The sequence below is a fragment of the Salvia splendens genome, chromosome 7 (assembly GCF_004379255.2).
Source record: "Salvia splendens isolate huo1 chromosome 7, SspV2, whole genome shotgun sequence".
In the NCBI taxonomy this organism is placed as follows: Eukaryota; Viridiplantae; Streptophyta; class Magnoliopsida; order Lamiales; family Lamiaceae; genus Salvia; species Salvia splendens.
The window spans coordinates 29,139,799-29,156,215 of record NC_056038.1 but is presented as its reverse complement, the minus strand read 5'-3'; the positions used below and the strand labels follow the sequence as shown (position 1 = coordinate 29,156,215).

Sequence of the window (16,417 nt, the reverse complement as noted above, 5' to 3'; positions counted from 1 at the left end):
ACGGTGAGAATTCTCCCGTTACTCCTTCAATCCGGTTTTTGATTGTTCAACAGTCGACGCTTCGCAGCCATTGTGTGGCGTCGACATTAGCTCTCTCCCCCTCGTTGCGCAGACGTTGGCGCCGTCTTCGTCCTTGGCAATTATCTCATTGATTCGGAGATTGAATCGTTTGGCAGTGGCTGATATCTCCCCCTCGGCCAAAACGCTTCATCCATTATAACATGAGTTCTCAGCCTCTCAAGGGTGCCACCTCTTCGGAAGTAGCTTCTCCTCTATTGGTCGGCTTCTGCTCGTTTCTCCTTCACAAACCGTGAACTCCTTATCTTGACTGCTGTTATTTTCTCTTCGGCTGCAGTCAGCCTTCTTCTCTGGGGATGGCGACTCCTCCTTCTGATGAGCCGCCTCCTTCTGGTTTCTCGGTACTGTGGGTGGAACTCTCCGGCAGTGGTACTACTCTCCCCCTCAGCCGGATGGTTCATTAAACAGGGTTGATCCTGTTGGTGCTGCAACACAATCGCCTCTTCTCTTGGCAATGTTTTCACGACCTCCACTACCTCCACGGTCTCCTCCCATTGGCGTTTGCCTTTCTAGACGGTCTGCTCGTTCCTTTCCGGTGGTCATTCAACCACTGGCATATTCATCTAATTTGAAGGGGAATCGTCCGGTCGGAAACCCTATTCTCCCCCTCAGCTTTCCGTTTCTTCTCCTCTTCAATAATTCTAGCTGCTTCCTCCTCCTGCATTTTCTTGGCCAAAACCTTTGCCTCCCTTTTCCTTACCTTCTCAGCTTTCAGATCGTCTTTTCTTCTCAAAATTCTCGGGTCTCGTTTGTAGGCATTATCAACAAGAGTGCGTATACGTGCATATTCTTCTTTCCTTGCCTTCTCCGAAAGTTTAGCATTTTGCCTTTCCATACACCTTTTGTGATCACGGGACTCAGCTTGCTCTAGATCAAACTCATCAGCATGAGGAAACTCCCACCAACTCTTGAACGCATACCAAAAGTCATAGAAACTATCCACTTCTTTGATTGGGCTTTTATCATCTCCCAAAGTCGGGATAGCCTGGTTAATAGACCAGTTCCCATTCCTTAAGAAGGCAGGTCCAAAGACCTTGTAGAAGTCCTGCGGTGCACAGTCAACGAGAATTTCATCATCAAACTCATCTGTGGAATCATAGATTCTTCTCTTGACATGGTCTATCAGCACCTCATATGACTCCTGAATGGCCTTGAACAGACTCTCTATCTCATCCTTCTTTGCCTGCTTCGCATCCTCAGTTTTCTCGAGGAGCAAAAGAGCAGCCTGCTTGTCAGGATGATGTCTCAGAGCAGCCTCACGATAACTTTTCCTTATCTGATCTTCAGTTGCCAGATACCTCAAATGACTCAACCCCAACAAGGCATAATGATCTTGCTGCTTTGAATCACTGCCAGATTTCTTCTTTCCTTTACTGCTGTATGACTCTGATGATTGAACATAAACATTCTCTTTCTCTTCCGGAACTGTCTTGCCATCATCTTTGTCCTTGTCATCCACCTCCACAAAGTGTCCTGACAGCTTAAGAGCAGCATCATGGAAGGCATGGCCTGCTGGTTCTCGATGCAGCTTAATCGGAAGGCTGTTTGAGCAAACTATTATTGGTTTGCCATCCACAATTTCCTCAGAGTACGTAATCAGAAGCATGCTTTTCCGAGAAGCAATATCCATCAGTGTGGTAATCAATAATCTACAACGAGCGCTCCAAGCATGAAGTAATCCGTGTCCGCCGTTTCAACCGTTGCCGCTGCCGGAAGTATGGCTAGGCTTTTTTTTGGGTGTTTTTTTTATATAGAGACAACAGGGTTTTTTGGATTTTTTTTATTTTTTTATATAGAGACAGTGATCGATCCATATGATCTAACCTACTCTGATACCATGTTAGAAAATAAAATGCGGAAAATAAAAGATTATTGCGGAAAGTAAAAGACGGGAAGAACTTTAAAGACTACATTGTGAATGACTTGAATTCTATTCTCTCCATGGTTACACAACTATATATACACTCTAATTCTAGCTAAACATGAAAAATATATTCTAATTATACTAATATCCTTTTTATTTGATTTTCCATAATCTTCATTGATTTCCTTCTTTATTCTTGCCATATCTTCATCACTTGCCTTATTGTTCTCCAATTAATCAATTTCCTTATTCCAACAGGTACTCGTTGAACGCCGGTTTTTAGCAGTGTTCTTTGGTCGAATTAAAGATGTTACTTCCTTCTGCCCACAATAGGAGTCACATTTGGTGTGGACACGAGACTCACTTTGTTATATTGGTTTTATAATAAAATGTGAGTGAAATGATTTAGTGGAATATGAGACGCTACGTACTTACCATTTATGGTAAAAATGGAATGTGACTCTTATTGTGGGACGGGCCGAAATAGCAAAATCTGACTCTTATTGTGGGACGAAAGGAGTATGGTATTAGTATCCTAAAAAATTGTAAATGATCGAGAACAATAATTAATCATTTTATTTTATTAGTAAACTCAATCATCAAATTACATAATAAAATAAATAAAAATTTGAAATCACATTGACAAAATGTTTGGTTAGGTAATCCATATTTACATATTTTCTGTTAACATAATCCATGCATGTATATCTATAACCATATAATAATTTTTTACATCATATATGATTGATTCTAAATATTGTGATTTATTATTTTATTTTTCTTACCTAAGGAAGGGAACAGGATATCTCAAAATAATATTAACTGTATAGTACCAATTATGATTTTTTGTCATACTAAAATATTACTATAATGCATATAAATCTTGTTTAGTTGATTAAGATATACTCATAAAATATACTGTGAGGAAGGAGATTATGGAAATAAGAGTTGGTTGATCATTGGAATGATATATCTACTGCATATACATGTAAATTACGTAGTGCTACCGAAACATGTAGTATATATATGAGAGCAAGGGTGGTTGAAAATTATCAAGTAACTCAAAATATTTGTAATTACTCTTTTAAAAGAAGTAAAGAAGAAGAAGAATGGCAGCCTCCTCTAAAGTGTATTTGTTGGTCACCCTTATGCTTATTATTTCCACCGGTATGTCTCACACTCTCAACGTTCTTCTCTATATCTCTCTCCATAATTAAATTAGTTACAAACAATTTATAAAGCATGATGATTCCATTGATAAATTTATCATTAAGTAATGAAAAGAAATGTTCTAATTAATGTTACGTTGTATTCAGTTGGAAAGTCCGAGGAAACGTGTGGAGGGAAGATATGCCCGCTGTGCTATCAAGGCATTTCGTCGTGTGTGAACGGCTCATGCTCTTGCAGCGATAAAGTTGCACGACCGGAGGCCACGTGCCACTCTAACAGTGATTGCCCACCGTGCGACACCGGAGATGCATTGTGTGTGGAGGGCTCGTGTAGCTGCAATTAGCCTTATATTATGTAAAAGATTGAATAATTTGGATTTGTCTCATTCTCTCTATATCTATTGGTATAGAGAATATTTGAGATTATATATGGATACACACAAAATAAAGTTGAACAAATCTTTTAATTTTTTTAACTTGCAAATCATACAAGTTATATCGGTGTTTTAGTTGTTATAACAAAAATAAATTTAGTTTTTAATTTTGTTAATAAGTTATCGGACAACTCTCACTCCGGTATCGAAAAGTATGAACAATATCAATCATCGTGTAGATGTTTTTGCATCAAATATTGGAATACATAATAATCCTCTTACAGTCTCACCATTTGAAACAAACAAACAAATGCAACAAGGTTGCAAATAAAATAGCATAACCACGTAATGGAATTGGTGCTAGACATATTCCGATGTGCTGGATGCATACCTCCACCTCCACCTCCACCTCCACCTCGAAAACGGCCACCTCCACCTCGGCCACCGCCACCTGCACTGCCACGGCCGCCACCACCTGCACCGCCACGACCAACTACCAGAATGAGAGCGTCTAATATGATCAAACTAAGAAAGAATAGCCTTAGCATGCCAGGATAGCGTAACCAGATCATCATCTACCAACTAATCTTGCTTTTTTTATCATCTTATTTCAGCGTTGAATATTGAAATTTTAATGCATTCGAATATCTAATGCTTCAACTGGATTTTTATCTTTACCTAGGCAGCTACTATAAAAATTATTTTTCCTAGCAGATATTAAAGTATTAGATGTCTTTTTGTAACATTACAAATTTAGGTCTACTAAAATTTGGGAACTAACCCCGAAATAATAGAATCGGTTTACTAAAATAGGGCCTTTCTGTTTTTTATTATTTCCTGTTTTATAAGGAACATGAATTAATTATTTTTTAAATAGTGAATTAACTTAGGGTATATGGTTGATTTTGTTATGCGATTACTTTAAGGCCATGTTTGGCTGACGAGAAAGTAAAGTTGACAAGGAAAATAATTTTTGGGAAAATGAATACCGGGAATATGATTCCTAATAATTTATATTATATTATTATATTTATTATTACCATGGATAGTTTAAATATGGATCATCCATCATAATATATAGTAATATAGGGTCCTTTTAGGTTGAGATTTTTTAGCTTAATTGAGAATTGAGATGCATTTTCAGCCACCCATCCACAACAATTTTGAAATGTCAACTGTAAGTAGATTGTGTCAACTCGAGGGTATTATCGTCAATAGCCTGCACATCAAATGTCAATAGCCTGCACATCAAATGTCAACAACTTATAGTTGACATTATATGTGTATAGTTGAGATCAATTGTATATGTAGTTGACATTATATGTGTGTAGTTGACATGAATTATATATGTAGTTGACATGGATTGTACACATAGTCGACATTATATGTGTGTAGTTGACATGGATTGTATATGTAGTTGACATTATATGTGTGTAGTTGACAAAAAAAATGTAAAAATAAAATAAAAATAAAATAAATAAATATATAAAAAGTATTTATTGAATAAAATGTACCATGAAATTACCATTCTGCCCTTTCATAATTAATTAATCTAAAAATATTTTCCATATGGCAAATTCTGGACCACTCATTTAATATAAATGAGTGGCTGATAATTGATAGAGCAGGTTTGTGCAGGTGTCGCGTCAAGCAAAGGATGCGTCCTACTTATCAGGATGGACGTCCCAGCTAAGCCTGAACCTGGTATCAATAATTCCTCAACCCACTTCTACTGACTAGTATGGTGGATGTCAGGATCGAATCCCACAGAGATGAATGCGCTTTGGTAATTGTGGTGATATTCTGGAAAGATTGGTTAGCTACCACGCTTTGGGTTGAGATTCTAACTAGACTGAAAATTAAGGTGGTACTCTACTGACTAGGAGTGTGAAAGATGATTGATAAGCAGCTGTGTACGTGAGAGTGGGGGAACATTATGTTTCAGAAAATATGTGGAAGGTACGGGGTTACTATAAAAGGCTAAACGGAATATCAGAGAATAAGTGGCAGTTAGGTGACTAGGTTGACAGATCTGTAGGGTACCAGCAGAAAAAGTAGAGAAAAGTAAAGGACAAAAGCAAAAGTAACTAAAAAGTAAAAGTGGTCTCAAACTTGGATGTGGATGTCTTCTTCTTCAACATGAATAAACTCAGATTAACAAACCCAGATTCATGGACGAGAAATGCAGATTAACAACTTCACAAGAACAGGTCTACAATCTAAACTCCAAATCCAAAGATTAAACTAACGAAACTGGAATCACGCTTACTGGGTAACATGCAAGGTGGCAGAAATCACATAAACTAGGCTTTCACACTTAACCATTTCAGATTTAAAATCTAACAGCTATCTAAACTCATGAACTCAGATCTATCAATTCGAAAATGAAAACATGCTCGCAACACTTGAAAATTACCGTAACAACTAGATCTAAGCTATCTAGGCAGAAAGAAACAGAATCAAACAGGAACCGATACACAAAAACGACTTCATATCATAAAAACGTTTGGATCACAACTAAGACTTCAAAGTAAGCAAATATTGAAAATGTAACCGATCCAACGTAAGAAAACAAAGTGCGATTAACTAAGAAAGCAAATAAAGATTGTTTTGCCACTCCGGGCGATGAAACTGCTAACACTACGAAACACGCTGGCTGGAACGAGATAATGCGGAACTCCGACGAACTGATGAAACTCTCAGGTGACCATGGCTGTGGCGAGGAACGAGAATATGAAAGACTAGGCTGAAGGACTGATCTGTCGAGAGAGAACTACTCTAACTAGGAGTGTTTTTCCTAAAGTTCCTATGATCGATGATCAATAATAATTTCCTCTCTCCAAGTGGCTTCCTTTTATAGGGAGGCCTGCCCTTGATTTTTAGGGTAGACTCTCTTCGCGAAATGACCCTTTTGCCCTTACTTGTGGCTGATCTTCCCAGCAAACATTCTTCTCCATCTCGAGCCTTTTTGGCATGCATACTGGTCAGTATAGCAACATTCTGATGCCCTTATCACCTGAGTTATCCGATACCTTTCCTTCTGACTGGAACACTTTCCCTGCACACTTTAGCAACTGTTTTGCAGATATATTCCAATTATGCACATCATACTGACCAGTAACCAAGGCCTAGAATACGACTTATCAAACTGCTCACACTTACCACATGCTTGTCCTCAAGCGTTAAGAACAAACAAAAAGCAATAAGTCGCATTCTAGCCTGGTTACACCCCTGACCGACTCTATCCTAACCTGGACTCTAACTATGACGCAAAGAAAAACACAAAAACAACACAAACACACAAAACAGACAAAAGGAACATTTAAACACATTAATCGGGCTATATTTTCAACCATCCCTCCCCTTGGGATCAGGTGCAATCCGGCCATAGACAGCCTTGAACTTCCGCCGCCCGTCTTTTCCTTCCCAGTCAGTACATCTGCTCATCAAGATCACCCAAACTCGCGGCCTAACACCAGATTCTCTCAGTCACTCATTCCTCACCAGGGATGTTAGGACTGTATTCTCTCATAGCGCTGAACCATGGATGCTTCGGACTCAGATCTCATGTGCAGCTCCTGAAGGTCTTTAAGGCTGGTAACGAGGCTATTGGTTTGTAGCGTTTGGGGTGGATGTTCCTAAGGCTCCAAGGCTCAAAACTACTACTTATTTTGATGTGGGGGAACTGAGTGCATTTGGGCTTTCGGCTGCTACTTCTCTCGGTTAGACATTTTCTGATATTGGTCTCCAACTGGTCAGTAGCGTCTTGTGGCTTCACCACCCTTATTTTTTCTTTTTCTCTTTCTTTTTTTTTTGTGGTCAAGTGTTTTCGACCATTTTCTTCAGTATTCTTTATGTGGCTTCGCCACCCTAATTCCTTCTTATCTTTTTGGCTTGGAATTTCTTCCTAGTCAGTTTTCTCCTTGCTTCTTGATTTCCTTCTCCAGTTGGTTTCTTTCTTGTATGTCCTTCTGGCCAGTTGCCTTCTTGCCTTATGCCTCGCACACACACAGTCCCAGTGAAAAAAGGTTCTAAAGGTGGTTTTTTTTGGGGAGGGGGGGTTTCCTACTGCCTTCAGTCTTGCTACACGCAGTCACTTTACCCTAGGCATCATGTGGCAGCCACTCTTTTCTTTTCTGAATTGGTGGAAAGTGGTTCTACTTTAGGCTTTTAACTCACATTTGAAGAGGGCTTTTGTGTTTGGCTTTAAAGTGGTTCGTGCCTATCTCCGGATCTTCGGTGATAATCAAATAGGCTTTGAATAATTGATCCATCTCACCCGGAGTGTATGAGGTTCAGACACCACGAGGAGTAGGAAAATGAGGAGTTTGAGAGCCGCCACTCCCTCCAGATCTGGGTTTGGGTGCCCACCCGTATCATCGGGGGTATCTTGGTCATCCACCGGGTAAGGCTGGTAGCTACCTGGAACTTGAGAACCTTGGGTTTGAGGAGCGGCCGAAAATTGCGTTTCCGGACTAGGGAATGGTTGTGAGCCGAACCATTCGTGGTTCCAACAGCGGGAGTCGGAGGGGTGATCACCGGAGCCGGACATTTTTTTTGGTAAGAGTGAAAGATTGAGAATTGATAAGAGAAGATGAGAATTGTATAGTGTGCTGTGAAATTTTTGGTGTGGAAGTGAGGGTATTTATAGTTGAAAATATGAATTTTGGAGAAAAAAATTGAAAAATAAATTAAAAGTGAGAAGAAAACGGATATAATTTATTGGGAAGTAGGAAAATATTTTTTATTTAAAATTGATTTTTAAAATTAAATTTGATTTTTTTTAAAAAAAAATAAAAATAAAAAATGCTTAGCGGCACGGACGTGCTCGATGCATCGAGCAGCGCCGTACCAGCGGCGACAGCGGTGCAGCGCCAGCGGCACGGACGCCGTCTGGCCCAGCCAGCACAGCTGAGGATGGTCTTATAGTGTTGGCGGAGTCGACCAATCAGTGCAAGCCTGCAACTTCACTGGCTGTGTTTAAAACCGAAAGCTTTACTTCGCCATAACCACTGGCGATTCCCCCTCTCTCTTTCTCGATGGCCACAGAACTCTCGCAATCGACCCTCAAGGAAAAGTCTCAGCTCCTTACTTCTCTGAACACTCAAAATCTCCTCGATTCCGTTGACGCTTTTCTCTTCGACTGCGATGGTTCGATTTCACACAATCTCTCCGTAAACATTCACCATTTATCAGTTTTTATAATCTCGAGTTTTTTTCTTGGAATGAAAATAATTAGGTGTGATATGGAAAGGAGATTCTCTGATTGACGGTGTTTCGGATACTCTGGATTTTCTTCGATCCATGGTGAATTCATAATATCTTAACTCTTTCATCAGGTTGATCAACTTAATTTCAGAAATAGACAACTGATTTGAATCGTGGTTGAAATCATATGTCAACTTTGAGCAGGGGAAAGAGCTTGTTTTTGTGACGAATAATTCGACTAAGTCTAGAAGGCAATATGCTAAGAAGTTCCATTCCGTGGGAATTTCTGTTTCTGAGGTTTGTTTCTGTTGATAAATTATTTTCAAGTAGATTCTGAGTGTACGTGTTGTTAATAGCTTGAAGATTACAGGACGAGATATTCAGTTCTTCATTTGCTGCAGCAATGTACTTGAAAGTGAACAAGTTTCCTAAAGAAAAGAAGGTTCGTCTTTGTGTGACTTCTTATTTTCTCAATACGGTTATATCGTGAGGTTTTTCTTGTGGCAAGGTACTTCATTGAGCTTGTTTGTTTAGTCATACAGACTCGTACTTGCATAATATCCGTTGGTATATAAAATTTGAGCTTACTTGCTTTTTTGTAAATATGAAGTGTTGAGTGACTAGCTGATAGTGTTTTATAAAAGTGAAGGTAGAGTGGCTTCATGTTCTAATAAATGGTTTAAATTTACTGAGATAATTAATGTTACTTGAGTAAGTCCATCCAATTGATTATAGGTTTTTCTATATGAAGATAATGCATCCCTTTCTAGTAAGTTACACCCTGAATCAGGAGGAAATGGCTGCAAAGCCTCAAGTATTAAACTTGTACACTTCTTTTGAGCTATTACGAGATAAATTTTATAACTTACAGTTTGATTTAATCTTTCAGTTGCTTATAGGCATTGTCATTAAGTGATGGCGATGTTATGATGATGCAAACCCCTCATTTCCATGCATTGGTTTTGTAGGTGTACGTGATTGGTGAAGAAGGCATCCTGGAGGAACTGGAGCTTGCTGGTTTTACCCCTCTTGGTGGTCCTGTAAGCTTCCTGTAAATTCTGCAGTTCTTTAACATTACGGTCCAGTATCTTTTGTCATATCATACTCTTCTTACTTGTATAACATAGTAATATGCTGGACACATAATACCCGGCCATCTCACTATTGGGTTTCTTCGTCAACTCCTTGGAAAATAATTGTGTAAACATAATACCAATTTGTCTCAATATTGGGTTTCTCAGGTAAAGAACAAATCCTAAATGATTTGATTAGAATTTTTTTTTTGTTTTTGGATGTGGTAACTGGTGATAAGTGATCTTTTTATAATCGTCATCCTTCTTTCTTGAAAGTTTTGGTCTCATTTTTCATTACAAAACTTCAAATTATCGATTGAGGGCCAAACTCTAAACCTTTTTTCTAGATATATTCCATCAGTTGATAGCTCAATTAGCTACTACTGACAATCATCCTGTATCAGGTTAATGGATTTGCATTGTAAATGTATCACTCAGGCTAATACTTTTCATTTACCAAATTATGTAGACTTTTACTTTGAACGTTAATTAATCAGCATATTTCTTGCAGGAAGATGGGAAGAAAACTGCCCATATGAAACGTAACAGCTTCTTTGAACATGATAAGAATGTATTTTTGCTTTCCTGCTCCAAGTCTCTATTACGACCTAGCACCTTATTCTGTTATCCATTGTTTTATGTACAATGCTACATCTACTCCAGGTCGGAGCTGTGGTTGTTGGACTAGACCAGTACATAAACTTCTACAAGCTACAGTAAGGACTTTGTCTCAGTTAATTTACCTATAACTGATATCAGTATTAATCTACATAACAGATTTCAAAGTACTCCTAATCTATTTAATTCTGTTGAACTATCAACATCTATGAGCATTAATCATGTTATCTGAAAGTTATGGCACTCTTTGTATACGTGAGAATCCTGGATGCCTATTTATTGCCACAAACCGTGATGCTGTAGGAAATCTCACCGATCTACAAGAATGGCCCGGTAAGTTTACTTTTGCCCCTTGTATGATAACATTGTTCATATAATCATCAAAAGTTGCAAAACTTCATCTTTTGGTTTCTTGAGTTCAGGCGCAGGATGCATGGTTGGTGCAATATGTGGTACAACACAGAAAGATCCAATTGTAGTTGGGAAACCCTCTACCTTTCTGATGGACTTTTTACTAGAAAAGTAAGTTAATTTGATCAATTCTTGTAGTTTGAGATATGAAATGTATGTATGCAAGGAAGCATTAATTTATGGACTAATATGTTTCTTGGGTTGGCAGATTCAACATCCCTACTTCTAAGATGTGTATGGTTGGGGACAGATTAGACACTGATATTTTATTTGGACAAAATTCTGGCTGTAGAACACTTCTTGTATTTTCAGGTAAAAACTCTTCATTCCTTTTTTTTTGTGTAGGAACATCAATAATGGTTTCTCTGCCAATTAAATTGGTTTTTTTTTTTCATATACTACTATGTTGTTTCAAAGTTTCACCTATGACATGAGATTTTTTGTTGATGGCACGTGCAGGTGTGACAAAGGAATCCGATCTCCAAGATCCATCAAATCAGATTCATCCAGAGTATATGACAACCGCGCTGTCGGACATCCTACATTTAACCAATAATAAGTTCTAATTTTATTTTCAATTCAATTCGAGGATTATATTTATTGGACACCTGTCTATTTGGATTTGCATGGCTGATTTTTTTAATTTTAGTTGGAGAACATAAAATTTCGTGTTTGAATTGTTTCATCGCTCTATTGGCTGGAGTATTTGACGTGAACACGTTGTAAATTAAGTAATTAAGTAGCTATATGCACTCTTAATCTAATTCCAATGGTAAACAAATGATTTCAAACTCTGTGAGACAATTGGTGAAGAAGTAAACACTTGGTCGTCGGCAGGGTGTGATTTCTTATAAACACGTATGTTATATAGTTAGTAACAATAAAATAAAAAATTGGTTATTTACATTTTTCGAATTTATTGTCCTACTATATTTTATTTTAATCTATACGTAACGATTAATTTATAGTCAACAATATTTTGACTATATTGATAACATAATTGCATTGAAATTAAAAATTAAAAGTAGAAGAATGTTCTTTTATATTTTTTTTAATATTTATGTTTTTGTAAAAATTTAAATATTTCTTATTTTTTATAATTAGAATGATATTTAACTTACTAATCTGATCAAAATATTGTTAATCGTCAACTTTTTGATAAAATCATTAAATATGAATCAAAACAAATTATTTACTATCAAAAGCTATTACATTTAATATTATAATTATCAAGAGCTATTACATTTATTAATAATTAGGAACGTGTGACTTTCAAGACAACTAACATATTAGGAATGTGGTACTTTCAGGACAAAATCATCCTAAATTTTCATTCTAAAAATCATCTTTATTTTTATCTACCCAAAATGAATTTGCTTTGAACATTTGATTTTAGTCCTAGAAGAAAGATCTGATAAAATCGTTGTGTATATCTTGTTAATAAGAAAAATTCCAATTTATATTTGGCGGTGAAACTATTCTTGATTTTCAACTTTCTGGATTTCGATAAAACTTCTGTGGTCAGATAAACTTGGTTACGTCCACGTAATTTTCCTTTCCCAGCTTCCTCCATTTTTATATTCGTAAAGTATAATAATTCCTTTGCAGCTATAAAATTAAAGGTGCTATAAATCAATTTGACAAATCTTTTGGAATCAAATCAACAAAATGCGTCGTGTCATCAACTTTCTTTTCGTCCTCACCATCATTAGTCTCATCCTCACCTCCGCTGTTGCTCCTGCCAGCGGCGGAAGCAGCGGTGCCAGAGGCGGCGGCGGGAAGGGTGGACGCGCCGGTAAAGGCGGTGCATCAGGCGGCGGAAGTAACATAGTGCGGCCGGGGCGGCCCGCAAGCAGCGGCTCATCATCTATCGATCTTGGATTGTGGCGCTACTTCGCCGTCGCCTACTTGGCTTACGCTTCTTTTCATTTGCATTATTGATAATGTATTATTAAAGGTTTTACTTAATTACTCGTATTCATTTCAATTAGTATTTAATAATTTGTAGTACATGTTTACTTGATGCAACCTCGAGTAATTACTCGTGTCATTACTGTTGTGCTAGCTTTTATTTCAATAAAAGAAATTGTATTTTTTTACAGCCACGGGTTAAAAGAAAGACTAAAGGCTCATTTTGGTCCTTAACATATTGCGATTTTTTGATTTTGGTCCAAAATATTATCTTTTGAATTATTCGGTCTCTCACAAATAAAAACGGGTCACATTTGGTCTATTTTGGACGGTTCCGTTAAAAATTTGACAGAAATTCCCCCTCCAGCATCTCCGCCACCAAGCTCCGCCGTACCATCACCTTCGGTCCTCCTCCTCCCTCACCAAACCAATTCAGCTCCCTGCCACTGCACCATGCTCGTACCTCCTTCTCCAGCACGATTTCTCCTTCACCTACGGCCAGGGGCGGATCTAGGTGGGGTCGGGGGGGTCGGCCGACCCCACCGCTGTCCCCGGAGAATCGCCGGATAATGCCCTCCCTCAGCCGCCGACCCCACGCCGGCAATCTCCTGCCCCGCGTCGCCGATTTTGCAGAGGAGAAGGTCTCCTGCCCACTGCCCAGCGTCGCCATTTTTTGCAGAGGAGGAGGAAGAAAGATTGCTAATTTGGGCTTTTACAATTGGGCTTTACAATTTGGGCTTCATTATTTTAATTGACCCAATTCTAATATGAGTAGACCACATTTTAACCTATTAAAATAGTAGACAGTAGTTCACGATTTCACTCATATTTTTGCCTCACCTCAAACTAATGATACCCCACAACACAGGCAAAGAGAGAATTCAAATCAGTAAGGCATACAACAAAAATTGATCTCCACTCCCAAAAACCAGGCTAATTAGCTATACGCAGTAAGAAAACAGCTTCGATTTCTGCCTTATTCATTGTATCAAGGATTCGAGGTAGGTAAAATCAATAAATCATAATTCAAGTTTAAGTTAGTAATACTATTATTTGTTTGTTTTTTTCAGTTTTTACATTTAAGTAGCCGTTAGCACTATTAAATTGATCATCATTTAAGTAGATATTGCAAATTCTTTGCTTAATTGCTTTGGAGTTGTGGATTATTCATTTATTTTGTATATGAAAAATGATTAAATATAAATTCTAAATTTATGTTACTTTTTTTTAGGTTAATGGATAAATATCTTATTAAAAGACCTCGAGTTTCTATCGGTTCTTCTAGTGCTAATGTTGAGCAAGAACCACAACAATTGGGAAATAATGTGGTAGTTGAAAATAATCCGGACGAGATTGAAATTGATAAAGAGAAAATCAAAGCCGACCCCGGATTACGAGACCCTATAGATAGTTTTGATGTGAATATTCGTGATCGAATTCGTAGAGAATATGTTGCCAAAGGCCCTTGCCAACCAAAAGGCCATGACTTTCCAAAAAAAACATATGGGAAAGATAAGAGAGGTTTTAGGGATGTTTGGTATAAAGATTATATTTGGCTTGAATATAGTACGACAACAGATGCTGCGTATTGTTTTTGGTGTTTTCTTTTCAAGCGTGGTTATTTAGCTCCAGGAGATGAAGCATTTGTTAGTGGTGGTTTCTCTAATTGGAAGAAGGCTAATGAAAGATTTAGAGCTCATGTTGGATCAACGGGTAGTGCACACCACAAAGCTAGAATTGAATATGAAAATTTTGTAAATCAAAAGCAGAGTGTGCCTTATATCGTTAGTAGAGTTGGTTCAAAACAAGAGAAGGAATATAGGATTCGTTTGACTGCAACTCTTGATGTTATTCGATTCCTTTTGAATCAAGGTTTGGCTTTTAGAGGACATGATGAGACATCAACTTCTTCAAATAGGGGCAACTTTCTGGAGTTATTATATTGGTATAGTTTAAGGAATGATGAAGTTGGTCAAGTTGTATTGAAGAATGCTCCCGGAAATAATCAAATGATTGCTCCATCAGTTCAAAAAGATATCGTTAATGCGTGTGCAGTTGAAACTACACTTGAAATAATGAAGGAACTTGGTGATGGATTATTTTCCATAATGGTTGATGAGTCTCTAGATTGCTCGGTGAAGGAGCAAATGGCTATTGTTATTAGATATGTGAATAAAAATGGAGAGATAATAGAAAGATTTTTAGCCTTAGTTCATGTTAAAGAGACTTCATCAAGATGCTTGAAAATGGCAATTGATTTTGTATTTTCTAAGATGGAATTATCTTTGTCAAGATTGAGGGGTCAGGGATATGATGGAGCTTCAAATATGAGGGGTGAATTTAATGGACTTAAAGCACTTATTTTAAAAGAAAATCCATCGGCATGGTATGTCCATTGTTTTGCCCATCAGCTTCAATTGGTATGTGTGGCGGTATGTAAGGCAAATCGACATGTTTCTGATTTTTTCGGATATGTTAGCCCGATTGTTACAGTATGTGGATCTTCTTGTAAAAGGGCAGATAAACTCCGACAAATTGAATATGAAAGAATGGTTGAAAGGATTGAGAAAGGGGAAATCACTTCAGGTAAAGGTCTAAATCAAGAAACTTCTTTGCTTAGACCGGGTGACACTCGATGGGGATCTCATTATCTTACTTTAACTCGTCTTGCATCTATGTGGCCCTCGATAGTCATAGTACTTGAAACTGTATTCGAAGATGGGGTTGATCAAGAAACAAGTGGCAAATCTAAAGGGTTGCTTCAAAAGATGGAAAGTTTTGATTTTGTGTTTCTCATGATGTTGATGAAACATTTGTTGGGTATGATTGATCCACTATCTTGTGCGCTGCAATACAGAGATCAAAATATTTTGAATGCAATAAATTTGATAGTGACTGTGAAAGAGGACTTGCAAGCATTTCGAGAATCTGGATGGGATGATTTCTTGCAAGAAGTGGAAGCATTTTGTCGGGCAAATGAAATTGATGTTCCTAATATGGATAAAATTGTTCCAAGAAGAATTCGTATGAAGAATGATGGACAAAGTATTACAAACTATCATTATTATCGTGTTGAAATTTTTTATCAGGTATTTTTGATAACTAATATTCTTGTTTATTTAAACTTTGATGTAAACTCCTAACATAATTTTTTTTCACAATCAGGTTGTTGATTTAATTAGTCAAGAAATGAGGAATCGTTTTTCTGAGTCCAGCACAGACCTACTCGAGTGTATGGCATGTCTTGATCCAAGAAATCATTTCTCCAATTTCAATGTCGATAAACTTGTTCATCTTGCCACCCTTTATCCGGAAGACTTTTCATCCATTGAGCTTAACTTGTTAACTAAACAACTTCAAAGTTTTGTGAGTGATGTAAGAAGAGATGCACGTTTTTCAGATGTTGAAGATTTGGGAACTCTTTCAAAGAAGATGGTTGAAACGATGAAAGATAAGATTTTTCAATTGGTTTATCGATTGATAAAATTGGTCTTACTTTTACCAGTAGCTACAGCATCCGTTGAAAGAGTGTTTTCTGCAATGAAATTTATGAAGTCAGAGCTGAGAAATAGGATGGGAGATGACTGGTTGAACGGCAGTTTGACGGTATATAGCGAGAAGGATGTGTTTGCAACTATTCCAAATGAAAGGATTTTGAGTCGTTTTCAGAAAATGGATACTCGAAGAAGCCAACTATCTCGCATAACATAA

The 16,417-nt window shown here is 37.5% G+C and overlaps 3 protein-coding genes across 3 annotated transcripts; 2 read left to right on the top strand and 1 right to left on the bottom strand.

Annotated features, from left to right (window-relative positions):
- Window positions 1-637: 637 nt before the first annotated feature.
- Window positions 638-1,710, bottom strand: LOC121810690 (dnaJ homolog subfamily C member 2-like). Its single transcript, XM_042211440.1, has one exon. The coding sequence runs from the start codon at window positions 1,706-1,708 to the stop codon at window positions 638-640; it is 1,071 nt and encodes a 356-aa protein (XP_042067374.1). The 5' UTR covers window positions 1,709-1,710.
- Window positions 1,711-8,429: 6,719 nt separating this feature from the next.
- On the top strand, window positions 8,430-11,559 carry LOC121811381 (phosphoglycolate phosphatase 2-like). The gene is made up of 11 exons (XM_042212230.1): window positions 8,430-8,636; window positions 8,725-8,792; window positions 8,898-8,990; window positions 9,064-9,135; window positions 9,662-9,733; window positions 10,278-10,337; window positions 10,430-10,482; window positions 10,620-10,717; window positions 10,807-10,906; window positions 11,004-11,107; window positions 11,255-11,559. Exons 1-11 carry the CDS (start codon window positions 8,525-8,527, stop codon window positions 11,359-11,361), a joined length of 939 nt encoding a protein of 312 aa, XP_042068164.1. The 5' UTR covers window positions 8,430-8,524; the 3' UTR covers window positions 11,362-11,559.
- A 2,382-nt stretch (window positions 11,560-13,941) lies between these two features.
- LOC121810689 (zinc finger MYM-type protein 1-like) lies at window positions 13,942-16,417 on the top strand. The gene is made up of 2 exons (XM_042211438.1): window positions 13,942-15,795; window positions 15,872-16,417. Exons 1-2 carry the CDS (start codon window positions 13,942-13,944, stop codon window positions 16,415-16,417), a joined length of 2,400 nt encoding a protein of 799 aa, XP_042067372.1.